The 26,529-nt window shown below is 41.7% G+C and overlaps 2 protein-coding genes across 7 annotated transcripts in view; both read left to right on the plus strand.

Moving 5' to 3' along the window:
* TRIP4 (thyroid hormone receptor interactor 4) overlaps positions 1–822 on the plus strand; it is a 68,704-nt gene extending 67,882 nt beyond the window's left edge. For all 3 annotated transcript variants that reach the window (XR_007128512.1, XM_047735787.1, XM_047735788.1), the window contains one exon: positions 748–822. Coding sequence is in view for 2 of the 3 variants with exons in the window: in XM_047735787.1 (XP_047591743.1) it covers positions 748–815 (68 nt within the window). In the remaining variant the exon portion in view is untranslated. The remainder of the gene's footprint in view (positions 1–747) is intronic.
* A 5,378-nt stretch (positions 823–6,200) lies between these two features.
* The window catches only part of ZNF609 (zinc finger protein 609), a 228,594-nt gene continuing 208,265 nt past the window's right edge, over positions 6,201–26,529 (plus strand). For 3 of the 4 annotated variants that reach the window (XM_047735783.1, XM_047735784.1, XM_047735785.1), the window contains exon 1: positions 6,201–6,329. The gene's annotated coding sequence lies outside the window, so the exon portion shown is untranslated. The remainder of the gene's footprint in view (positions 6,330–26,529) is intronic. The other variant, XM_047735786.1, reaches the window with a different exon arrangement.

The raw sequence follows: 26,529 nt of genomic DNA on the forward strand, positions 1-26,529 counted from the left end.
AGTTCTTAAGGCTGCTACCACTGAACCAAACCCTGTCCTGGTAGATGTGAGGGGTCAGAGGTCAGTGACCACATCAGTGAAGTACCTCTCATTAGGGTCACCTGGGACAGGAAGGTTGCTTGTTTTCTAACTTTAACACTTAGGAGAGTCATACAGCCTATGACCTTTGCCCTTCTTAGCTGGTGATAGGGGCCCTTTGTCAATAAAGCATTCATGTGGATTCTACTCCACTGCTGCAGGTCCCTCCCCCTATTAGGTTGGAGGCAGCAAAGGGGTGAACTCAGCTGCTTTTCTCACTGCAAGGGAGGTTCATGCATTATGCTCAGCCAGTTAACAGGTCAGAAGAATGAGTTTCCCACTGTGTGAAATGCCTTCCTTTATTACATGTGTGTATTCTTTAAAAACTTGCCTTAGCATTAGACATCTTGAGAAACCATGGTGTTTCTTTCGTAGTAGCTACATAATTAGAAATATTAACTATTTAGATTCTTTAAGTGAATACTTATTTTGTGTGTGTGTGTGTGTGTGTGTGTGTGAGAGTGCCCACATTTGTGTGTCCTTAAACAGTATTCCCACTGATTCCTCTTTCTTACAGAATGAAATTCTGAAGTTTGAAAGTATCTGAGTCCTGAAGCAAGATAATTGAATGTGACAGGAACACAGTAACCAGAGGACCTGCGAGGCCATGAAAGATTTGCATTGCAAATATAAAAAATAAATAATGAGGCTTCTTTTTCTCCCTTACAGGGAAACTGGATTCCAAGATCCATCAAGGAGCAAAGAAGGGGTTAATGAAGCAGAATAAAGCTGTCTGACCCAGGAGAAAAGGAACTATACAACATAGTGGAGTTTTGTGTACTAAAATTGCTATCCACTGGTCCTTTGGAACTGAAGCATTAGAAATCTAAAGACTTGGCATCAGGCTTGAATCTCTTAGAATTTAAACTCTTACCTAAATCTGTATATTTTTCTTAAAGAGTGGGATTCTTACTTTATGTAGTAGGTCAAAATCTTTGAATACATTATTTATAAAATGCTATTTTAAAAAAAATTCTAGGTCTTTGACATTTCTCTCAGAATGGTATCAGAAGAGGAAGGAACAAGTTGGAAATTACTCTCCTCTCTGAGGCTTGGATTTGAGGTTACAAAAATTCTTAACATAGGTTAACAATTTTTTTTGAGAAACCACTTGAATTTTAAAGTTTCTTTTTAAAGCAATAGCCTGGTTGGAGTATTAGGATGTTTGAGGAATCCTGTGTTTAATACAATCCTGTGATGGGACTGAAAGGGGTTTTAACAAGTTTTTTGCTCTAGTCCAACATCTCTTGAAGTGAATAGTCTTCAAAAGCTGAGTAACCTTCTTTGGCAGATTTTTTTTTTTTTGAAGGGATAACCTGAAGGGGCGCTGCCACTTTGTTCTTTGGTTTGAGATGTTAGGCCATAAGGGGATCAGCCTGGGAGGAGATAGAGCCACTTGTTAAAGCAGCATGAAACTGCCCTATTTATTGTTGTGAGTATTGCAAAACCGTCACTTGGATGGGGGCAATTAGAAACAAACTAAAAAATAAAGTCCCTTCAGTAAACGTATTCAAATACCCTCAAATGCAGCAACCCAACACTTTAAACCATCCACACCTCAGGAAGCTGTGAGCTTTGAGAAATAGAAGGTTGGTTTGAAATGAGATTTTCACTCATCAGTCTGGCCCCACTTAGTGAAGCACTTTTTTTCTGAGGCCGTTCAGTAGAGCTGTCAGAATCTCAGTTGCTGGCATCCTCAGGAAATTCATGGTCTTAAATGTGTATGTTCTGCTTTTTATAAAGCACCACCACAACACTAGGGAAGTTGGATTCCCTCCAGCAGTTGTGTGCATGACTTAAAAAAGAGAGCGCACAGGAGAGAAAAAAAAGTGCCCTGTGTTATGAAAAAGATTAATTTCCCCTTTCTTTAATCCTTCATATTCAGCATGTATTTGCATTGAAATGCCTGTACTCATATGCATTGATGTTCACTCAACTGTGAACCCTGCTTGTTGCATAGCTCTAGGCACTGGTTTTGTGGGGCCTGATCACTCTGGATTTCCAGGGAAAACCCACCCTATTCTTGTTCCGGTAATGCAGATATGCAGTATTCTCATTCTTTTCCTGTTCAGCTTCTGTAGAGAAAGTGGAAAGGACAGCTAATGGTACTTCTTTGGGGGGGGGGGGGGGAGTTTCATTCTGGTTTCCTAAAGACCCTAGTACTATTAATGAACCCACACTGGGTTAATAGATTACCAAGCAGTAATCCCATGAGTTCTGCACTGGAATTGTCTGGTTTTCTGAATTCCAGAATAAAACCAAAAGGCAGAAGGTGAAGGGCTAGGGAACAACAAGTTTTCTGCCTTTTTATGTGAATGGCAGCTCAAGCACAGAGGAGTCCGGATTGATATTTTTTTCACCTGGATAGATTGTGTATGCATGCCTAAAGAAAAACATCAGGACCTGCAAGATCAGGTTATGCAACCATTTTGTGTGCTGTGATAAGAAAGTTCACAAGAACATTATAACTTTACAAGAACCCCCCTCAGCATCCAAAATATGCAGCGGAGTCGCATAAGTAAATGGCAAAGTAACTAACGTGGAAACTTCTTTTCATGGTTAGACTGTGAAGGTTTGTCTTTAGTTCACATGGTGATGGTGTAAGGTCTGTCTTTTATTTGTAGGACTCCGGGGAGGAAGTGTGGGAGAGACTTGGGGGTAGATGGCCCTCAGTTGCTCAGTGATGAATAGCATAGTTTAAAGCCTAGTGGAAATTCTTAGCATCCTGAGTACAAAATTCACCCAGGAATTGCCTTTCAGTGCTTTATAACACTTTGCACTGACCCTTTTAACTCTGGGACAGCTTGGCCTGAGGGAAGTTTCACATTTCTGAGCTGGTTTTTTGCTGCCTAAATGTTGTTGGCGCCCCCTTTTGGATGGTTGGGTCCAGTGGCTCTCGATTTGTACAGTACCTGAAGGATTCAGTGTTTTTGTTTTTCTAGGCAGGTCCCTGTCTTAATTATGTAAGCTCAGAGTGGGATATATATGAAACCAGATACTTTTTCTTGTCAGGATTTAGAAGACTTTGACTTCATAGTCAGATGTTTGGAATGGACTAAGGGTTTTGTGGGGTTTTTTGTTTTGTTTTTGCTTGCTATAGCTAATCTAGGGAAACAGAAATAGGTGTCCCCTCTTTTCTCTTTAAGCTGGAAGTTTACAGAAACCCATTTTTTCCTAGGGTGTAGCTGTAAAAAAAAATCTAGACTTTAAAGATTACTTTTACAAATAATTACAAAGTAATGGTTTTTATGAGTTATAACCTTTAATCTCTTTCCATTTTAACTGCTGTCTCTACTAAAGCCCGTTTATGTGGATTTCATTTAGTTTGGTAAAATTTTTTTTAATGCTTTTCCTAGAACTCCTAGCCAAGATTGAGACAGTATTGGGGTTGTTCTCCTGCCCAGCTAGAAAAGGCCAGTAAAAAAGCAAGCATCTATTAAACTAGAGAAATCAACTAACTTCAGTTTATTAGGCCTAGGGGGAGGAAAGAAAGGCTTGCAATGAAGGAATTTTTTTCCTTGAGATTCAAATAGCAAGTACACATCTGCTGTTCTCAGCTTCTGTGAATGTGTTTGGAGGGAGGTGATCCATATCACAGGCTCCAGCAGCAACAAGGGATCCAGCATGTGGAGGGCTTTTCTACTTCTCTCATGCAGAGAAGAAAGAACATAGCACAGTTCCATCCTTCAACACAAAGAAACTTGTATAAATGTCCATTTATATGTGTACACATAATGTGGATTAATTCACGGGGTGAAACTTGGTAAACTGATCAGATTTCAGTTATGACAATGGAGAGCCCAGAAAGAAAACCCAGTAAATATTCTAGCTTGGAGTAAGATAAATAGGACTGGGGGTAAGGGAGTGGGGGAACTGAGAATCCACATAGAGTGTGACACGGGAAGGGAGTAAGATATTGGCACAAGGGGCAAAAAATGTCAATATGGAAGATTTGAGAATAGTCTAGAGCTGTACTGTCTAATATGGTAGCTACTAACCACTTGTGGTTATTTAAATTAAATGAAATTAAGAATTCAGTTCTTTAGTTCCATTAACCAAATTTCAAAGGGTCAAACAGCCACATGTGGCTAGTGACTTCAGAACTGGAGGGCACAAATACAGAACATTTCCATCATTGCAAAAAATTCGGTTGGACAGTGCTTATTCAGAACAGGGGTCCACACACTTTTTTTTGCACAGGGCCAGATAGCAAATATTTTAGGCTTTGGAGGTCATACAAGTTTCTGTTATACCTATTCAACTCTGCTGTTACAGTACAAATGAATCCACAGATAATGCATACATGAATGAGTATGGCTATGAGCCCATAAAACTTTATTTATGGACACTGAAATATGAAATTTTATATTCTCATACCACAAAATATTATTTTGATTATTTTTCTGCCCTTTAAAAATGTAATAACCACTCTTAGCTCATGGGACATAACCAAAACATGCAGTGAGCATGTGAGCCTAATTTGCCAACCCCTGGTCTAGAGGAACAGGAAGTTAAAACTCAAGATTCTTTTAATGTACAGGACATGACTTAAAAATTTTGGTGGTTCTTCCAGGCTTGCAAACTTTCTTTGGCTAAAAATTGAGGTTCACTGTAGGACTGTTTATTTTCCTTTTTCCCCTATTTTTGCAGTCCTGTCCTCCCTAGTGATAGGGTCGTGCTCTTCAGTAGAAGATGACTACTTGACTGTTAACCCTTAATTAAGTCGTATCTAAGTCTAAAATACAAAACCCTACTCTTTGTCTACCTGCTAAATAGTGAATCCTCACTGTAACATTGCCTAGTAGAGATTGGAAGTGTGCTGTCACCTGGAATCAGTACTGCCCTATACTGTACTAGAACAAGTTAAATATTGATAGGCCAAAGAGAGATTATTCTTCTTAGGCTAGACAGGCTTAGTGTTCATCTTTAGCCCCCAACCCCATCCCCACCGTGTGTGTGTGTGTGTGTGTGTGTGTGTGTGTAGATGGAGAGTAAAGGGGTTTTATGGCCTGGCTGCATTCCCAAGTCACACACTATCTTGAGTGGCACTGTTGAAGGATGCCTCAGGAGAAGGGAATAAAGATAAAAACTGCAGAGCTAAAATGATCAAGGACACAGGAAGGACGTAAGAGGGGCTAAGAAAGGGGAGCCTTGAAAATTAAGAAATTTGTTTGCTATGGAAGGAGGTGGAAGTTTTAGGGAAGAGGTCATGAAAAGTTTATATTTCACAAGTGAGAGGTGGGTGGGAGGGTTCACGTAAACACGGACTGAATGTCTACTATGTAGTGTACTGGGCAAACACAGATGAGTGGCAGATATGGAAAGGTAAAAGTTACAGTCGTTAGAATAGTGGGTTGCAGAAGGACAGCATCGGGCTTTTAAATAATAAAAAGCAACAAGATTTGGTGATATAGGATGGTGAGATGAAAAGGGATATAGAAAGATGAGAAGTGGGTACTTTGCAGAAAAAAACAAGTGGTAATCCTAAGAAAGAAACTAGAGAACAAAGGATAAAACAAATTAGGGGGTAGATAATTTGCTGAACCAAAGGATAAAATGGATGAAACCATTATGAGCTGTGCTTGCTCTTCTGTTCTTTATGGATATTCACGTTCAGACCCCTTAGGGCCTTTTCCTCTGGACACCTACGGAACTGGTGTCTTCTGTATTTAAGGTATGATTCCCCAGAGATCTTTCTGCGAGGAAGTCTGGTCCTGCTAGAGTTCTTTCCACGAGGGGAGAGCGTTAGGTTCGAGCTCTCCAGTCCAGGTTTCTCCGACTTTATATCTGTTTTAACCGGCTCGCCGGGTTTTCCAGCATTCCCAGAGCTACGACTCTAATCCGGGCTCCGTGTGATCGCGTATTCCGAGACCCAGGATTTGGCTCTTTCATCCAGGTTCCGGGTTTCCACGGCGCACTCCCGCTCCAGACTCCACAGCAGCCCGGAATCCAGATCCGAGGGCCCGGTAGTCCAGTTTCCGGGTCTTCGGGGCGGCCCTGGTTGTCCCGGATCGCGGCGGCGGCGGCGGCGGTGGCGGCGGCTGAGGGACCCGCGGCCCCGGACACAGCGGCACCGGCCGGGCGGGGCGGAGCGGCGCGGGGAGGGGGCGGAGAGCCGGAGCTGAGGCGGGGTGGGGTGGGGGGGGAGGGGCCGCGGGAACGGATGGCGGCCTGGGCCCGGTAGCAGCGGCGGCTCTACGGCCCGGGGCCCCGGGCGGGCGGAGGTGGCGGCTCCCGGGACCGGCCGCGCGGTGAGTCCGAAGCTTTGTGTGGAGCCGGGGCTGGGGGAGGAGAGAGGCCGTGGCGCTGAGGGGGGCCGGGGCTGAGGGGGCCGGGGGCAGCGGCGCCTGTCGGAGGAAGTGGGGGTTGGGGGGCTGGGGCGGAGCGAGGGGAAGGTGTGTTTGGGGGGGAGGAGGGGGGGTCGTTACGTGGGTGGGGGAGGGGGGTCGAGGGGCGCGGGGTGAAGTTCAAAGCGTGGCCGGGGTCGGTTCAACCTCAGGGTAGGGGTGCCCAAGAGAGGATTAGGGTCAGACCAGGTTGTGGGGACAGGCCAGAGAGTTTCAGTGACGAGTCTGGGTATCTCGAGGGGGCCTAAGGCGGCTGGGGCTAGTCAGGGAGTTAGGGGGGTTCAGGGGTAAGGGTTGGGAGCAGGACGTGTGCGCGGCTCTGGGGCCGGGGGGGCAAGGTGGCCCGGAGTGTGCAGTAAGTAGGTTGTGGGTGTGTGCTCCTTCTAGTCTTCAGGTCACATTTACTCCTGTCCTTTTCTTCAAGATGGAGGGATCCCTGGGCCTGGCCCTTAACTGCTCTCCTTGTACCCCCGGGAGGATTTGTGACCCTGTCCTGTTTGGAAAAACCCATGCTGCCCTCTTTTCCCTTTATGTGTAATTACGGTTGGATCATCTCTGTGCTTTGCTCAGATTCTCCTTCCTCCCTCTGGGGTTGAGGAGGAGGAGACACATCTGACCAATTAATGTGTGTTTGTGAAACAGGCAGCAGCAAACAGTCATTTCAGCTTCTAGGAATTAGGCTCACACAGGGTGGAGAGATCAGAGCCCTTCAGGGGGAATATTTCTGAACAAATCATAGATGATTAAATTCTCTAAGAAGCAGCTTCCTACCTAAATGAGAGTGGGAAAGATGGGGGAGAAAACCTGTCTGTTCTAGCCATGTGTCCAGAGCCCCAGGGGTTGAGGAGAGTCCCCAATCCCCCACAGGCCTCTCTTTTCTGTACTAGGCTTTGCTCTGCAGCCTTGAGTTAATTTCACCCCTGCTGCTTTGTCTTGGGGGAGGGAGTGCTGGTTTAGGCTGTTGTGAGGAGATGACTGTTCTGCTGCCACACACAATAGTCTGTGTCATTTTATCGGGAGTGCTACCCCAGGGCTGAGAACTGCTGCTGCAGAGATAAACCGGTCCCTCTCACCCGCCTATTGTGTACACAGTGAAGGTCATAGGTTCAAGTCTTGTCTGAGAGCTTTGGATATGCTCCATCTCCCAGGCTCCTCAGTGCCATTTTCTTCCTTTTCCAGACTGGGGCTTGCCATTGGAGGAGGCCAGACAGAAAGGCTCTTCTTTTTGAGTGAGGAACAATGCAGAGCTCATTGGCACACATTTTTCAGAAGAATAGGGAATGCCAGCCATGTTGTGCCTGCCTCTTTGGCTAGCCTGTACTAAGTTGTGGAGGAATCGTATCTGGGAGACTCAATCCGATGTTTGTGTCAGACCTTTAAGGAAGAAGACTCCAAGGGGAGGTTTCCACTCTTGTTTGAACCATCATATTTCTTTTTAAACAGATTGGACACTCAACAGTGATTTTTGCTTGTTTAGGAATACCAAGTACCTTTTTAATGGTGATTTCCTGGTCAGTAATAATTGCACAGCAAAAAAGCCACAGAATTTGCCTATCTGGACAAGGGCTATGGAAACAAAACAACTTTCTTTTTAATCTTTATTTTAAAAGAGATGACTTGCCATTGTGCATAAAGGCCATCTCTGCCTTTGTATTAGGGAGAAATTTGTCAAAGTGATGAACGTAAAAATCATTTGAGGTCTTGGGGTTTATTAATGAGAGAAGGATGAGAATAAGCTAGAAGAAATGCTATCCTTGTAAATATCTCATAGAAGTGTCCAGATAGTATTTAGGTACTATTAGTTGGGTAAAAAATTATTTGGGATTAGAAATGAGGTTTCCATTTAGTGTATTAAGGAAAACTTTTAAGAAGAGATTAGAAATTAGACTCATTGTGAGAGGGCAATTGCACACAATGCACTGTGTACACAATAGCCAACCATAGGAATTTTAGCCTTTGGTTTTGGTAGAGGTCTTGTTCTGAGGTGCTGAGTCTATGTGCCTCCCTCATCCCTTTATTTCAGTGAGTTTCTTAAAATGATGACTTGCTTAGGTGTTGGGCTTTGTTGGGAGGGAACATGTTCTTGATGACAGAACTATCTTAAAGTCTTTCTAGAAGTGTTGTCTGTCTTTAGAGTATTTCCAACTTACCTGTCCAAGGTCTCTGGGTGAAGCCTCACCTAAATTGAGTCCAAAGCATTTTGTCCTTGGGTTGTAGGCATTCATTCTGAATCCTGTCAGGTCACAACAAAGGCAAAAGCCTCCTATGAAGTTTGCCCTGATTAGAATTAGTGGTTTCAGAGTTGGGCCCTTGCCACAGGGAGTCTTCTGAGTCTTCTGATTATGACCGTCTTTCAGAGAGCACTTTGGTTTTCTTGGTAGAAAATGTTTTCTTGTGAGAGGTCTAGATAGCTGGGCAGATTAGTGCTTATTTTGTGTGAGGATATAGGAGCATAATTTTGGCTCCTGGTAGTAATTATGTTGCAATTAGCATATAGCAACTAAAGGACTGGAACAGGATAAATAGTTGAGGGGTTTAGCATTGCTCTGACAATTAGAAGGGCCGCTCCTTATTTATTTGACTCCGAACACTACTGCCATGGGCTCAACCATGGAGACTTCAGAAGTTCTTCCCCCCCCCCCCCCCCCATTCCTGCCAGGTACCATAGCACTTTGCAACTGCCACTTTCTTCTGCTACATAGGTAGCTGAGCAATTGTTATTTTCCCTTGTGGAAAACCAGTCATGGATGGGAATACTGCCAGACAGATGGGGCCATTCTGAGATAAGGCAGCCTTATGTTGTGTGGCAAGTTTTCTTTTCAGCAGTTGAATTTTCACTTCTACTTGATTTTTAAAAATCCGTTTCCTTTAAAAAACAACAGCAACAAGAACAAACCCCACAAAATACAAAATCACATAGTGTGCTGAATATGCCATCACGATATCTCTCATAAAAGTTGGCTGTGACAGACAAAATGAAGATCGGTGATGCTGATTGGCAGGATCTGGGCCCACTAAGTGTCAGTGAAGGACTCTTTTCACTAGGGAACAGGTAATTCACCAAAGCACCTGCCTAGCTGGGCATGTGGAATTGGCAGCAGCTGTGCAGCTGAAGAGGGATTATTGAGCAGGTGGTTAAAGAATCACATGCCACAGTGACAAGAAAATACTGGGTCTTCCGTGGTTTAGGTTCAGTTCGTATGTGTGAAATTGCTCTTTGTTTCACATTTCCTGATGTCTGATACAGGTTTGTTAGTAAGATGATAATGGAATAGAAAAAAGAGATTTTTCTTTCTCTATGTTTCTTGTAGAATACTGAGCAACATGCCTTAGACGTAGTCCTAGCTGGCCTTATTGTAGTTCTGTGATTTCTGGCTTTATGCCCTATGAATGGGAAGGAAATGGTGGTAATTCAGTTTTCTAGTGCTTGTTTATTAGAGGGAAATGGGAAGGAGAAAATTCTTTGCTTTCAGTGTGGTGAAATAGATTTAACCCACTGGGAGACTACCCAGCAGGTTTTATGCAAAAGATATAATTGACTTTTTGTGTAGGTCTACCTGACATGCCTCCCTCAAGAAATTTGCATGTGTTTTTATTTTATGAATGTAAATTTCCATATGAAGTTTGCATCGCTTCAGATGTCCTGTTCCATTTTTAGTTTCTCTTAGCACCTTTATAACTCTTTTCTCTGGCATTGAGATTAACATCACTTGTTAGAATCAAATCATCTCAAGCCAAATCATGTTAAGAAAATAATACCTCAACTATATATTTATCTTAGAAACAAGTATACTATTTCCTATAACTTGGAGGAGGACTTTCTATTTTTAGGTTTTTTGCAAAATCCCGGGTTTTTCTTGTAGGTTACCATCATCATCTTCTGTTAATATATTATTTTTCTTTCACGTGTTCATGCCACTATAGTAGGCAGTGCCATAGAGCCAAAAATGTATGAACAAATAACTTGGGCGTTTATTTTCTGATTTTTTTAGGGCCCTCTAGTCATTTTCTGTGTTAGGTCAACACAACAGGCTATGTGCTGCCCCCCCTCATTGAATTCACTGGGTACTAATTAACAGTTGATTGAAGGGAACTAAGTGATATTACCTGTTTAGAGTTCAGAAAACCCTTTTCCAAGTGGAGTGAAGGCTCTCTAAGGGATAGAGAGAGCTTTAGATACATAGATTGATTGATTGATTGATTGATTAGGGGAAAGGGAGGCAACGGTATAAGGCCAGGGCCAGTAGACCACTGCAAAGACAGAAACATTTGCAGTTATCTGCTTAAACCTGGTTCATAACCTAGCTTTAAGTGGGAGCCTCACAGTTATTTGTATAGTATTAACTTCTCGGAAAGAATATAACGTTCTTTATTTACCCATATGAAGCCATCATAGTTGTTTGTTTGTTTTAAACTGTTCACAAACCACAATATACTTTCCTAGCATTTTCAGTAGTTTGCTTCCTCATGCTTTTTCCCCTCCCCCATCTCTCATCCTAGTTCCCTGCTCTGAAGACTTCTCCAGCAGCTTGGAAACACTCTAATTACTGTAGCTATTATAGTCACAACCCAGATCTTCCACCTCCTTCCCACTCACCCCTTTCTATCTTCCTTCCCCCTCCCCTTGCTCTAGCAGCAGGAGTTGAACTGCAGTCTCATGAGCACAGTCAGATCTATGAATGAGCTTTATATCTTGTCAAGGCAGAACTCCAGATCCAACAGGGCTGATTTTTCATGGTCCTCTTGCTGTTTGTTCTTGGATCAGAGTCCCAGAAATAAGAGATGGCAAATACCTATTAGGTCATATCTAGTCCATCACTCAGAAGCAAACCTCCAATCTTTCTCTTGTCTCTGTGAGAATTTTTTCCTTCTTTCTTTTGCAGGTGAAAGCTGTCTGATGCCAGGCAAGCTCTGAAACTGCCTTCTTTTTATTGTGCTCTCTGGTCATTAGTGTATGTCCAACTTTGCTCTCTTGGATTTTTATTCTTAGACCGTTTTCATGATTACTTGCTCCCAGCAATATCTCTACCCCCTTCAAGTTCAGTCCTTTTTGATTATTGGCACCACATTTGTGGGTTCCTTTAGTACCGTCAGTTATCTATGCCAGAAGTTATCATTTTTCAAACCTTTGCCACTAGGGTCATTGTGGCCTCATCTTAAGGAGATACATTTCGCAAACACCCAGGACACACACCCTGGCATGTAGTAACTAATAAAATGGTTCAGAAAATATGTGCGAGGTTGTGCCCTTAAGAAACCCCTGGATTGGATATACAAATGCTGCTGCTTTCTGTTTAATTTGGAGTAACTTCCTGTTCTAACCCTTTGTTCTCCTTATGTGGATGGATTTTATTTTTGTGTGGCTTAGTTACAGTTACTGTTAAGTTATTGTTTGATTTAAGAGTGTTTTCTTTGCTAATACAGCTTTTCAAAGAATAGAATAGGGTATCATAAAACCTCATCACTATTATGCTTCTGACCAGCTGCGTGACCTTGTGCTAGTCACTCCACTGTTTTCACTTTCCTTATTTGTAAAATGAGTACATTAAACAAAATCATCTCTCAAGGTTCCATTTAGTTGTAGAATTTTATGATACTAAGATTGTGGTGGAAGAACAGGGAACTTATTGATAGAAGTTTTTTATTACTGTGTCAAAAATATAGTCAGTATACAGGAAGGCTAATGAGTAAAGCCTGGGTTCTCTGGGGTTTGATCCTTACTCCTCTTTGATATGTTTGTAAAGCTTTTTACTGTGCATTTTTTACTAGGCCATCTTCTTTTAGAGGCTCTTATACCCTTATTGTGCAGGTTCACCAGCTTGTCAAATATATTTTTTTCTAGTCTGCTCAAGCCATAGAAGTGGGAATCAGAAAGCTGTAGAAAAAGCACCTCAGATTGTGAGAAGGAAATTGTACCTTGAAAGATTTGCCAGAAGCAAATTTGTGTGTTAAGTCAGCAATCTAAGATTTTTAAATCTCTTTTATCTGAAATCTTTGAGTCAAATGGGTCTGATTGTGGAGGTGGGTTAGGTACTTTTCCATTTTTGACCAATCATTAGAAAACTTGCTTTGAATTAACTTCTTGGGATTAAATATGATTGCCCACTCTGTTTTGCTTGGAAAGTAAAATTATGTGATTTAATGCCAAAAAATGCTAAATTGATGACATTTGGTAAAGTGTGACTAACAGGGAGGATCCCTGAAATGCCCTGTAAAGGGACTGAGGGATAGAAAGGTGGTAGGTGTTTGTAGAAACTGTGGAATTGACAATAATGTTAAGAAATCTTTGTTTTCAAGCAGTTTAAATGAATAAAATTACATAACCAGGTTAATTCCCCAAGTTAGGATTTTTTTTTTTTAAGATTTTATTTATTTATTTGACAGACAGAGATCACAAGTAGGCAGAGAGGCAGGCAGAGAGAGAGGAAGGGAAGCAGGCTCCCTGCTGAGCAGAGAGCCCGATGCGGGACTCGATCCTAGGACCCTGAGATCATGACCTGAGCCGAAGGCAGCGGCTTAACCCACTGAGCCACCCAGGCGCCCAGGATTTTTTTTTTTTTTTAAGATTTTATTTATTTATTTGACAGAGATCCCAAGTAGGCAGAGAGAGAGGAAAGGAAGCAGGCGCCCTACTGAGCAGAGAGCCTGATGCAGGGCTCGATCCCAGGACCCTGGGAACATGACCTGAGCCAAAGACAGAGGCTTTAATCCACTGAGCCACCCAGGTGCCCTCAAGTTAGGATTTTTATCAGCATTTCCTAGTTAATTCTTGGAGTGGGGGACTTCCAGTAGCCGCTATTTATTGAGTGTTAAGATGGTGGTCTTTTAGTCTTTTTTTCTTTCTTTGTTAATATAGCAAAAATCACATGTTTAATCTACCTTTGAACATTGGAAGAAGCATTCACTGTTTTAAAATTTGCATTTATTTCTTTATTTTTTAAAAAAGATTTATTTATTTATTTGTCAGAGAGAGAAGGAGTGCACAAGCAGGGGAAATGGCAGGCAGAGGGAGAAGCAGGCTCCCTGCAGAGCAAGGAGCCTGATATGGGACTCCATCCCAGGACCTTGGGATCATGACCTGAGCTGGAGGCAGACCCTTAACCGACTGAGCCACTCAGGATAAATTTCCATTTAAAACATCCATCAGTCTGTAATAGAAAAATCTGGTGGATGGAACTATTGTTTATTTTGGACTCCTAAAAAGTCCTGAGCTTTTGTTTCCAGCCATCTTCAGCATATTACTAATTTTGGGGTAATCTAAAGGTTAGTTTGAGAAGTGCTCTACTTGAATATAACATTTTAGAAAGATTTACATTAGAAATACAAGTAGTGGGGCGCCTGGGTGGCTCAGTGGGTTAAGCCTCTGCCTTCAGCTCAGGTCATGATCCCAGGGTCCTAGGATCGAGCCCCACATCGGGCTCTCTGCTCAGCAGGGAGCCTGCTTCCTCCTCTCTCTCTGCCTGCCTCTCTGCCTACTTGTGATCTCTATCTGTAAAATAAATAAATAAAATCTTAAAAAAAAAAAAGAAATACAAGTAGTTTTTATTTTTATTTTTTATTTTTAAATTATTTTTATTAACATACAATGCATTATTTGCCCCAGGGGTACAAGTCTGTGACAAGTAGTTTTTATAGATGGGTTTTTGTTTTGTTTTTTTTAGGTGTCAAGTGATGCATAGGGTATTGAATTGGAAAGTGGCCAGAGTAGATGCCATGCAACCTTTGGAAATCAAACCATACCATGAATGAAATCCAGATCCTGGCAATTAGGTCACATTGCGTGCTTGGTACCATATTGCATACTTGTATCTGTAGTTTCTTAGGCTGTAGTTGAGTATTTGTTGGGGAATGCAGCAGTGTCTGCTCTATTCTGTGTATAAAGTACAGCTAGTGGGCTTTTGGCATATTACCAGCAATGTTTCTAGCAATACTTCTAGGTGGACACTTTAGGTTTTGTTAGGATGAACTTTCATTTATGTGAGCAGAAGTGGATGTTCAAGAATGTACCTTCTAAATTTCAGTGACAGATTCTGAAGTTTGGTTTGATTTTTTTTTTTTTTTTTTTAGAAAGAGTGAGCAAGCATTCATGCTAGAGGGTGGGAGTGGGGCGGCAAAGGGAGAGGTAGAGAGAGAATCCTAAGCAGGCTTCACGCGCAGCACAGAGCTCAATGCCAGGCTCGAGATCTCACGACCCGAGATCATGACCTAAGCCAAAATCACGAGTTGACGTTTAACCAACTGAGCCACCCAGGTGCCCCTTAAGATTTTTTTTAAAGTAATCTCTATATCCAATGTGGGGCTCTAACAACCCACAGATCAACAGTTGCATACTCTGCCGGCGAAGCCAACCAGGTGTCCCCCAGTATAGATTTTTAAAAATATAGTTCTTATCATTTCACTTCTTGCTGAAAGACCTTAAAGGGCTCCTTATTCCCTGCATAGGCCAGCGCTCAACATCCTCTATAATCTGACCAACCTCGGCCCTCCTCAGCCCCCATTTCATTTCTTTCTCTCTTTTTGCAGCCCTTTCTTCAGCTTATCCTACATTTTTCATTCTCAACACCTTTTTTTTTTTCTTTTCTTTTCTGTTGGAATGGCCCTCCCTGCTCCAAAGCATTCATCTCCAAATCTGACCCTTCAACCTAGCAAAAAATTTCATCTCCTTCCCAAAGCCTTTCTTAACCCTTTTCTTCCCACCCAGCTATCTCCAAAATTGATTTCATCTTCCTCTGTATCTCTCTTTGCTCTATTATAGCACTTTCTCCCAAGTTGTCTTTCATTAATTATTTGAGAATATATTTTTTTCCTCCCTCATTTTGAACTGCCTGTGAGACATCTCTGTCTCCTCTGTTCCTCATGGCTTCTCGGCCAATGCCTTAAATATTACTTTATGCTTAATTAATACTTGCTGAATTGAATTGGAATTTGATTTTTGAAAACAGAAACTTGTAATTCTTTTTCAGGCCTCTTTTTTTTTAAAGATTTTATTTATTTATTTGACAGAGAGATCACAAGTAGGCAGAGCAGCAGGCAGAGGTAGAGGGGGGGAAGCAGGCTTCCTGCTGAGCAGAGAGCACTATGTGGGCCTCAATCCCAGGACCCTGAGATCATGACCGGAGCCAAAGGCAGAGGCTCAACCCACTGAGCCACCCAGGCACCCCTTCAGGCCTCCTTTTATGTTAAGGTAATTTCCATTCAACACATTTTATCCCAAACTGAATAACCTAGGACTATAAAAGCGTTCAAAAATCCTCCAGAATCAAGGACAAGCATTTGTTGCTTTTACTGCTTGCAGCAGTACTGTGGTACCATATATCCTAGCTGATGGAAGATTTTGGGGAGAGAGAGGAGTAGTACATGGAAGGTGGAGGCAGTGTAGGTCAGACATGGGAACCAGACTGGTTCTGTTAGAGGAATATAGGCACTGTTGGGCCCTCTGGGTATTGTTGACCTCTGGGAGGTCTTTTTAGTTTTTCTTATTTACTTCTTTCATTCTATAAATATTTATTGCATTCCTGTTATTTGTGAGGCCCTAGTCTAGCTGCTTAAAATCTATCAGTGAACAAAATAGACCAAAAACAACCAAACAAACAAAAAAATGAAAAAAAATCCTCCAACCTCATGAATCTTATCTTTAAACAGAAGGACATAAAAATAAGCATAATGAATAATTACGTATTATTGTGAGGCCAATAAATGGTGTGAGAAAAGTAGAACATTGTAAGGGGGATTAGGTGTGTGGAGGAGGTATAGGTGAGAGAGATGGGAAGGCTGTAGCTTTAAATAAGATGGTCAGGGCACCTGGGTGGTGCAGTAGTTTAAGCATCCGACTCTTGGTTTAGGCTCAGGTCTGATCTCAGAGTCATGAGATTGAGCCCCATGTTGGGTCTTAGGCTGAGCTTAGAGCCTGCTTCAGATTCTCTCCTCCCCTCACTCCTCATCCTGCTGTGACTGTCTGTCTCAAATAAATCTTAAAAAAAAAAATAAGACAGAGTTGGCATACTTGAGAAGCGTGTTACTGGTTGTTAGGCACTTTGCTGAGGTTATTGAATGCTGCCTAGCAGAGAGAAAGAGGCAGTGTCTGCAGTTGTTCCAAAGAGTCCAGCTGACATAGAGGGGGAAACAGCTACTCCTTATGTTCTTTTCTCCTGGCTGCTCCTCTGGTTGGCATTCCTGGAAGTTAATCATGGTGAAAATTGCAGTCAGTCATGTCTGGAAGACACCAGGGGTAGAACTGGAGGCCCTATAGCCAGTTCCCTGAGGGGTGGGATTTACTCTTCTGTTATTGGGTCTTGGATACCTAGAGTAAAGGGTGAGGTAGGCCCCTGAGTTGTCTCGTGACTCAAGGGGAAATGTTCAATATGACCTTCGTGGTGAGGCCTCACCAATTTTGGGGTAGCTCTTTAAAAATAAGCTTTGAAGGAGTATGCACTCTGCTCCCAGCTTAAAAATTGAATTTTCAGGTTTCTGGTATTTTACACATAGCTAGCTGTGTTCTGGAAGTCTCAGTACCTAATGCATTAGCCTGAGGATGAAGATGTCTCATGTGTTTGGATGCTCTCTTGCTCGACTTGTGTATTTTAAATTTTCTTACAATTTCCTTGCTTGCCCTTTCCTTACCCCTCTATTTCTTCATTATTTTTCCTGGTCCTCATTCCTTTTTTGCTTACATGAAGCTGATAGGAAACAGAAATCCCTTAGGCCAGACTGCCACTTTGGTAATTGGCTGGAAGCTAAAATTCCTACCTAATATACAAAAGATGGCATGTCTTAATTCTGTCCTTGGGTTATATAGAATGCAGCTTGTGGACATCAAGCTCTCAGCTGGTTGTACGTTATGTTCTTCAGGGTAGCTGAGGTAGGTAGTACCTGAACACTATTTTTAGTTACTTATACATCAACTTGTGCATTTGCGGTGCATAAGGAGACCTATTTGCCATTCCATAAAAATATGCTGTTTTTGATATGTAATTTTATAATAAAGTTTCTCTTTCTTTCTTTCTTTCTTTCTTTCTTTAAGATCTTATTTATTTGACAGAGATACAGCAAGAGGGAACACACAAGCAGGGGGAGTCAGAGAGGGAGAAGCAGGCTTCCTGCTGAGCAGGGAGCCCGATGTGAGACTCTATCCCAGGACCCTGGGATGACCTGAGCCAAAGCAGATGCTTAATGACTGAGCCACCCAGGTGTCCCTGTAATAAACGTTCTTAGGGGCACCTGGCTGGCTCGGTCCGTGGAGCTTGGGACTCATGATCTCAGGTGGCTTAAGAACAAAATCTTAAAAAAAAAAAAAAAAAGTCTTCAATTCTAGAATAAAGATTCTTTTTTTTTTTTTTTAATTTTTTTTTTTAAGATTTTATTTATTTGACAGAGAGAAATCACAAGTAGGCAGAGAGGCAGGCAGAGAGAGAGGAGGAAGCAGGCTCCCTGCTGAGCAGAAAGCCCGATGTGGGGCTCGAACCCAGGACCTGGGATCATGACCTGAGCCGAAGGCAGCGGCTTAACCCACTGAGCCACCCAGGCGCCCCGCTTTTTTTTTTTTTTTTTTTTAAGATTTTATTTATTTGGCAGAGATAGAGAAGGAACACAAGTGGGGGCGGGAGGAGCAAAGGAGGAGGGAGAAGCAGGCTTCCCACTGAGCAAGGAGCCCCACATGGGGCTCCATCCCAGGACCCTGGGATCACCACCCAAGCCAAAGGCAGACACTAACCAACTGAGCCACCCAGGCTTCCCTAGAATAAAGGTTCTTAATGAACTCAGGTCCATGCTAAGAAGAATTTGTTTTATTTAGGCAGATGATTGTAATGTTAGGTGGGCTTCCAAGCAGATTTCACATGGCTTTTCTCTAAATTTGCCATATATCAAACTTGAAGTCAGGTTCTCACTACATGTGCTTAACTGGTACAGTCATACATTACTGATATTGTGAACTTTTAAGGCCAGCAGCTGTTAATTTAAGCATATGTTGTTTTTTTATTTTAGTGGTTTGAAAGGATCTCCGTTTAATTGACCAAGGTGTATTGCTTTATTAGTAAAAATGCTTTGACATAGCTTAGTTTGCTAGTGAAAACTGTTTTTTCAGTAGTAATGTTTCTGTGGTTTGTATTAGTTGGCCCTTCCCGTCCTAGAGGAGCTGGAAATCTTGGCAATGTGGATTTCAGATGAGTTCCATAACACTATTTGACAAAGAGAAAAGTGTAGGGCAGTGTTTGGCAATATTCTTTTTCTTGAGCCTTTATATAAGAAAGGAATTCAGTTTTTTTTGTTTGTTTGTTTTGTTTTTTTTTTTTTTTTGAAAGGAATTCAGTTTTAACAAGGTCACATTGGGGTAGGTGACATAATGGTGAAGTGACATTTTCTTCCAGCAACAGATATACGTTGTACCTGAATATGTGATCTGAGGTTTACTTAAGTTTTAGGTTTACTTAAAAGTGTCACTGACGTAAACATGATTAGTGCCATTTCTGTCCTCTTCTATGAACTTTTTTCCTTCTTTCTTGGTAGGCAAAATAATCCTATAATAATTTAATTCACATCTCGGGTGCTTGATGGAAGGAGACTAATCCTTGAAATGTGGTGCTTGTAGACTATGCACCTGATAGGGATGATAGAGACAGCAAGGTATTACATTTTTATAAGGATTGAGACCCTTGTTTAAATAACAATATCGCATTCTTAATCAAAATAATATGACTGAGTTGGAGCTGTTAAAGGAGATTAAGGAAGCTGAAAAATAGGGGCGCCTGGGTGGCTGAGTGGGCTAAAGCCTCTGCCTTCGGCTCAGGTCATGATCTCAGGGTCCTGGGCTCTCATTGGGCTCTCTGCTCAGCGGGGAGCCTACTTCCTCCTCCCTCTCTCTCTGCCTGCCTCTCTGCCCACTTGTGATCTCTGTCAAATAAATAAATAAAATCTTTAGGAAAAAAAAAAAGGAAGCTGAAAAATAGGCCAGATAATAATAATATGCAGTTTATTTATACATGGATTGGCTAAATACTTCATTGGGAACAAATATGAAGGTACGGTTTTGAGCAAAACAAACTGCTTCTTCAGTTGGCAGTTTTAGAACCTACAAAGCAAAGAAAGAAACTGCATTTCACTATTGATAAAATTTCTGTAGGTCAGCACTACTTAATAGTAATCATATCTTGGCTTTTTTCCTCCCAGCCAACCAGAAAGCCTCAAGAATTACTGTCCTAGCCATGGTGTACCAACCACCACTTCTGTGATGGGCTCTGTGCATGCATCTTACTGGGTCAAAAATTTAAATCATCTTATCTGATTCTCAACCTCTCAAAAAATAGTAATCATATATTGACTAAGGTAGCATTCTTCAGGGAGAGGAAGAACAAAATCTTTCAGATGGGGATTCACTTTTAAGAAATGGAGCTATGATCAAGTATGTACATTAGGAAAAGTAGAAGGATTTTAGAAAGCAAATAACCCACTGCAAACTTAAAGGCTTAAAAATCATTGTATTAGGGGTGCTTGGGTGGCTCAGTGGGTTAAAGCCTCTGCCTTCGGCTCAGGTCATGATCCCCGGGTCCTGGGATCAAGCCCTGCATCGGGCTCTCTGCTCGGCAGGAAGCCTTCTTTCCGCCCCCTCTCTCTCTGCCTGCCTCTCTGCCTGCTTGTGATCTCTGTCTGTCAAATAAATAAATAAAATCTAAAAAAAATTTTTAAAAAATCATTGTATTAGAAATCCATGTTAAAAGAAAGCTAGGGATCAAAAGGACTGTACAAAACAGATAGTTATTTGGCATAGTCTTAGAGGCTGTGGAGAAAAGAAAGCTATCTTTAAAATACAGATATTTTCATTCAAGGACAAAGAAGCCCACAGAGTGATGATGGGTGAGTGCCACCTAGAAATTAGGTTAAAGAAAAAAACGAAATTCGATAAGCCTTTTTGTACAGGTGATGGTCAGAATTTCATGTTTGTTTTTATTTTTTTAAGGGGACGTGTTAGAAATGGAAAGGCAGCTAGAAAATTGGTAAGACTACTTGATCATGGTGTGAAGGATCCATTTAGGAATGAAATCATCAGAGAATTTCCACTTCTGTTTTTCCCCTCTTCCTAAGCAGATTAAAGTTTCTAGGTCAAATGATGATAGATGCTTAACTTTTTTTTTTTTTTTTTCCTGGTTAGAACATGAATTAATCTTTTTCAAAGCACAAAAAGTACAGAAAAATATAAAGAAGTCCCAGGAATTATCCCAGAAATATTAACATTTATTTAGTATTTCCAACACATTTTTCTCCCACATCATTAAATTTGATTAGATCAAGTACCTCCACCCAAGATTTTAGAAGGAATTCAAGGGTAAACTGTAAATCTCTTAGTGAAAGTCTGTTACTTAAAGTTGTGAGTGGCATGATCACTACGCTAATGGACTGGTGTAGATTTCAGATGTGATTCTCTCCATAAGAAGTGTCTGGAGATGGAGAGACAAAAAACTGTATTGGAAATTGATAAAAATACAAAGTAAAGATTGAGTTGACTTGGTACTGTTCATGTAACTTACTGGGGCTAAGGTGATAGGTTAGTTTACATAACAAGTCACATATGACAAATCATTAATAGTTGTGTGTCACCACCACCACCATCATTAAAAGTTGTCACCAGTGGACATTGTTTACTTTGAGAGACTTTTGTAAAAGTCAGGCCAAGGCTATTTAAAAACTTTACTCATGGGGGACGCCTGGGTGGCTCAGTTGGTTAAGCAGCTGCCTTCGGCTCAGGTCATGATCCCAGCGTCCTGGGATCGAGTCCCACATCGGGCTCCTTGCTTGGCAGGGAGCCTGCTTGTCCCTCTGCCTCTGCCTGCCACTCTGTCTGCCTGTGCTCGCTCTCGCTTCTCTCTCTATGACAAATAAATTTAAAAAAAATAAATAAATAAAAAATAAAAACTTTACTCATGGAAGGGGAGAAAATGTTTTGTTGTATATTAGCAAACAGACTTTCTGGCAGCCCATAGTTCCTTCTCTGCAGTTCTAAAACTCAAATTGAAAACTGAGCTTTGTGTCTGTTGAGGCTATTCACAGTCTTTTTATTGTTCTATTTCAAGTAAATATTCATCTTCCTTAGGAATATCAATGAGTTTAATGTTGGGGGGCTACCCCAGTTTCTACTGAGAGTATTATACTGTATAGAGTATATTAATTATCTCATGTTTTTACAGGTGAAGCAGCTGTAGCTCAAACAAGTGCAGTGACTTGCCTGAAATTGTTACGCATCTAAGAGAGTAAAGGATAGGATTGAGGTTTTCTGCCGCTTCCCTTGTTTTGTTTTGGCTTTTTGTGCATTGTACTATGCTGGTTCCTCATAATATTATGTCCAGGAACCATCCTCATAAGTTGTTCTAGGTAGAAGAGCTTAAGTAAAAACACTCATCTTATTTGACCTTTTAATAAATGTTTTACAGAAGCTTTTTCAGGTAGTTAAGTTCCTGAATCATTTAGATTATAAACTTCAGGAATCTCATGGCTGTTGGAGGTGGGGAGAGATGAAAAATAGATGAGCTTAAATGTGGACAAGTGTTACATTTAAAAAGAGGTAGAAAGGGTACCTGGGTGGCTCAGTGGGTTAAGCCTCTGCCTTTGAATCAGGTCATGATCTCAGGATCCTGGGATCAAGGCCCACAACGGGCTCTCTGCTCAGCAGGGAGCCTGTTTCCCCCTCTCTCTCTGCCTGCCTCTCTGCCTACTTGTGATCTCTCTCTGTCAAATAAATTATAAAAAATCTTTAAAAAAGTTAGAAAGTCCAAACCACTTTCTTAGGGTGAGTAAATTGTAGCTAACCCTTGTAAGCCCCCAAAGACTAGGAATCTTGGTAAGCCTATTCCTAGAAAAATTAGCTCAGTGTGCTGCCAAGGAAATGGTGAGCAACATTAGGAAGAGAATCAGAATTAAATAGAGATAAAAATAAACATCCCTCTGTAAAACCAAGGTTTGTTTATATTTGGGATAACTGTGTGTTCTGTTGATCCCCAAGAAACACATACCAGAGCCAGTGACCAAAGGAGGTAAAGGCTTTAATGAAGACCTGTCCAAAAAATTCATCTTTTAAAGACAGAGAATATTATTGGGGTGCTTGCTGTGACTCACTTGATTAAGTGCCTGACTCTTGATCTCAGCTCAGGTCTTGATCTCAGGGTTGTGAGTTCAAGCCCTGAGTTGAGCTCCCTTCTGGGAGGGGCATAGGAACTGGGAGAAAAGAGAATCTCTAGCCAACTCCCCACTGAGCACGGAACCCAGTGTGGGGCTCCATGCCACTACCGTGAGATCGTGACCTGAGCCAAAATCAAGTCAGACATTTAATTGACTGAGCTACCTAGATGCCCTTGTTTCAATGATTTTCAAAACTTTCAAATTTGAGATAATTGTAGAGTCTCATGCAGTTACAAGAATAATACAGAGATCCCTTGTAGCCTTTACCCAGGTTCCTCCAATAGTCATATCTTGCAAAACTACCATACAGTATCACAACCAGATATTGACGTTGATAAAATCTATCCATTTTGTTCAGATTTCTTCAGTTTTACTTGTACCCATTTGAGTGTATATATTTAGTTCTTTGCCGTTTTATTACCACCATAGTCAAGATACAAAGCAGTTTTATCACTACAAAGATCCCTCACGTTGCCCTTTTATAGCCTTACCTACCTCATTTCTGCTGTCCTTCCATCTCCCATAAGATTTATTTTATTTTATTTATTTGACAGAGAGAGAGAGATCACAAGTAGGCAGAGAGGCAGGCAGAGAGAGAGGGGGAAGCAGGCTCCCTGCTAAGCAGAGAGCCTGATGTGGGGCTTGATCCCAGGACCCTGGGACCATGACCTGATTCAAAGGCAGAGGCTTTAACCCACTGAGCCACCCAGGCGCCCCTAAGATTTTTTTAAAAAGATTTTATTGATTTATTTGAGAGATGGTGAGAGAGAGGGAGCATTGAGTGGGGGTCAGGGGCAGAGAGAAGGGGAGAGCCAAATGTGGGGCTTGATCCCAGGACCCTGAGATCGTGACCTGAGCTGAAGGCAGAGGCTTAACCCAGAGCCACCCAGGCGCCCCAATAACCTATTTTTTAAAAGATTTTATTATTTAAGAGAGAGTGAGAGAGAGAGAATACAAGGGTAGGGCCAGAGGGAGAGGGGGAAGCAGATTACCCCCTGAGCAGGGAGCTCATTGCAGGGCTCCATCCCAGGACCCTGGGATCATGAACTGAGCCAAAGGCAGACACTTAACCAGATGAGCCACCGAGGTACCCCTTATGATAACCTATTAAGGAAATCCAGGGATGTTTGAGGGAGTATATCCTTTTTATGTAATTATTCTAAAACGTGTTTTATTTGTCAAATTAATATGTAGGCTTTTCTTTTTTTGTCTTTCCATGAACTTTATATTGAAAATCAAGTACTACTATGGCTTTTAATGAAAATCAGTAATCTACTTTTTATACCTTGGTAAGACACCACCAAGTCTTACTCCCTATATGTAATAGCTTTATACTTCTTAGTCTTTCTTTTTTTTTATTTTAAGATTTTATTTGTTTATTTGATAGGGAGAGAGAGATCACAAGTAGGCAGAGAGGCGGGGGGTGGGGTGGGGGAAGCAGGCTCCCAGGGGAGCAGAGAGCCCAATATGAGGCTTGATCCAGGACCCTGAGATCATGGCCTGAGCCAAAGGCAGAGGCTTAACCCACTAAGCCACCCAGGCACTCCTTAGTCTTTTTCTTAGATTTACTCCTGTGTCAAAATGACGACATGCTTTCCGCTGTCCTCCCCTTACTAAATCGTCTTAGTATAGTTGTGTCACATTTTTGGTTAAATATGTACTCATTATTGTGTTAAGTACATATTGTTCACTGTTGGGCCATTTAGTATACTGCTGTTAAGTTTTCTGGTACAATTTTTGTTTTTTCCATGATTTAATATCATTAATTACTTTGTTTATTTTGGCTTGTTACATCCTTATCACTAATTTTTTCAGATTCTTCCACAGATTTGTAAATCTCACCATATAGTCAAACATAGAATAATGCTTTATTAGTTAGCTTCTTCCTTTCCTTTTTTTTTTTCTTTTCCTTCTTATCATTCTGCCTTAATATCTTAGCCTGTGAAGATTGATGCCATGATTCCCTCTTACCATGATTGCATAAAATGCTGCTTTAGGACCAGGAACATGATCTAGTAATGCAGCTCTTTTGTTCATAGGTATTTACCGTGTTGCTTTTTATTTTTTTTTTATTTTTATTTTTTTTAAGATTTTATTTATTTATTTGACAGAGAGAGATCACAAGCAGGCAGAGAGGCAGGCAGAGAGAGAGGAGGAAGCAGGCTCCCTGCTGAGCAGAGAGCCCGACGCGGGGCTCGATCCCAGGACCCTGAGATCATGACCTGAGCCGAAGGCAGCGGCTTAACCCACTGAGCCACCCAGGCGCCCCCCGTGTTGCTTTTTAAAAAAAGATATAATGTGCATGTAATAAAGTACATTAAGTTCACTAATCTTAAGTGTACAACTCAATTCTTACATATTTGTACACCCACATAACCACCATCCAGTTCAAGATATAGAACATTTCCAGCGCCACAGGATTCCCTCATGCTTCTTCCTAGTCATTAACCACCAACCCCACAGACATGACCATTTTTCTGACTTCTGTCATCTTTGATTTATAGATGTTTAAAATGTGAAAACTGAGTGATTAAAGTCTGATAGAATTTATCATACATTTAAGTGTATACATGAGGGTTCTCAGGAGTCAGTTATGTCCAGAACACCTGATTTGTGTACTAGCCCTGTTTCGGGGAGCATCTGCGTGGTGTATGCATAAAACTATTTGAAGGTTAAGAGAATACTCAGGAGCACATAGGTATTTTAAGAAATGTGGAGGGGCGCCTGGGTGGCTCAGTTGTTAAGCGTCTGTCTTTGGCTCAGGTCATGATCCTGGGGTCCTGGGATCAAGCCCAGCTTTGGACTCTCTGCTCAGCCAGAAGCCTGCTTCTCCCTCTCCCACCTCCACTGCTTGTGCTCTCTCTCCCTCTCTCTCTCTCTGTCAAATAAATAAATAAAATCTTTCCAAAACAAGAAAGAAAGAAATGTGGAGACTGTTTTGTTTCCTAACATTTCCCCTAGACTCCTCCTAGAGAGAGGAATCCATATTCTGTTTTAGTAAGTTTGAAGACTGTCAGGTAATTGAGACAGTTTGTAACTAGACACAAATGAAATTGAAGTAAGACTAGGGAGGAGAAAGGGCAGCCTAGACACCATTATGATTCTGCCTTTTGAGACGAGAGCAGTGTTCACTCCCTCATTCATTCATTCATCCATCCATCTATCCATCCATTTATTCATATATATATTTTTAAAGATTTATTTATTTACTTTAGAGCACGAGAGGGAGGGGCCAAAGGGAGGGAGAGAGAATCTCGAGCAGACTCTGAGCTAAGCGCAGAGCCCAACGTGGGGCTCTGTCCCGTGACCCTGAGATCACAGCCCAAGCTGAAATCAAGAGTTGGTTGCCCAACCAGCTGTGCCACCCAGGCGTCCATCCCTCCCTCATTTATTGACCGAAATATTTATTGAGGGCTGACGGTAAACCAAACACTGTTATTAAGATACAGTGGTGAGCAAAAAGGAATAGTCCCTGCCCTCAGGGTGCTTGCATTCAAATGGAGGAAACAAATATTAATCAAGTCATCACACACATTGGGAGGTAGAAAGTGCACAGGGAATACCTTTCAGGTAAAAGCCATGAGGCAATAAGGTAAGAGTGTGGTGCAGAGGACAGTGTGGCCATGAGCTAGGATTGAAGAAGTATTGGGTAGCCTTGTGGGTGTATATGTGGATTCCACCATTTTTTAATGGCTAACAGTGTGAATAGTACCTTTTGATAGAGAGTTTTTCTTTGCTCTTTAGAGTTACTAAAGCATAGTAGCTCTTGTGTACAGTTTAGGAAGGGAGGTGAGGTCTATAAAAAGTGAAGGTAATTCCTTGTATTTCCTGAGAAATTCTTGGGTTATTTCCTTCCCTCATGCCCATGAACTTCTCCCACATTGTCACGTATTTTATAGATACGATGATTGACATAGAGAAAAGCTTTCACGCAACAGTT

This window comes from Lutra lutra, chromosome 7 (assembly GCF_902655055.1).
Source record: "Lutra lutra chromosome 7, mLutLut1.2, whole genome shotgun sequence".
Taxonomy (NCBI): domain Eukaryota; kingdom Metazoa; phylum Chordata; class Mammalia; order Carnivora; family Mustelidae; genus Lutra; species Lutra lutra.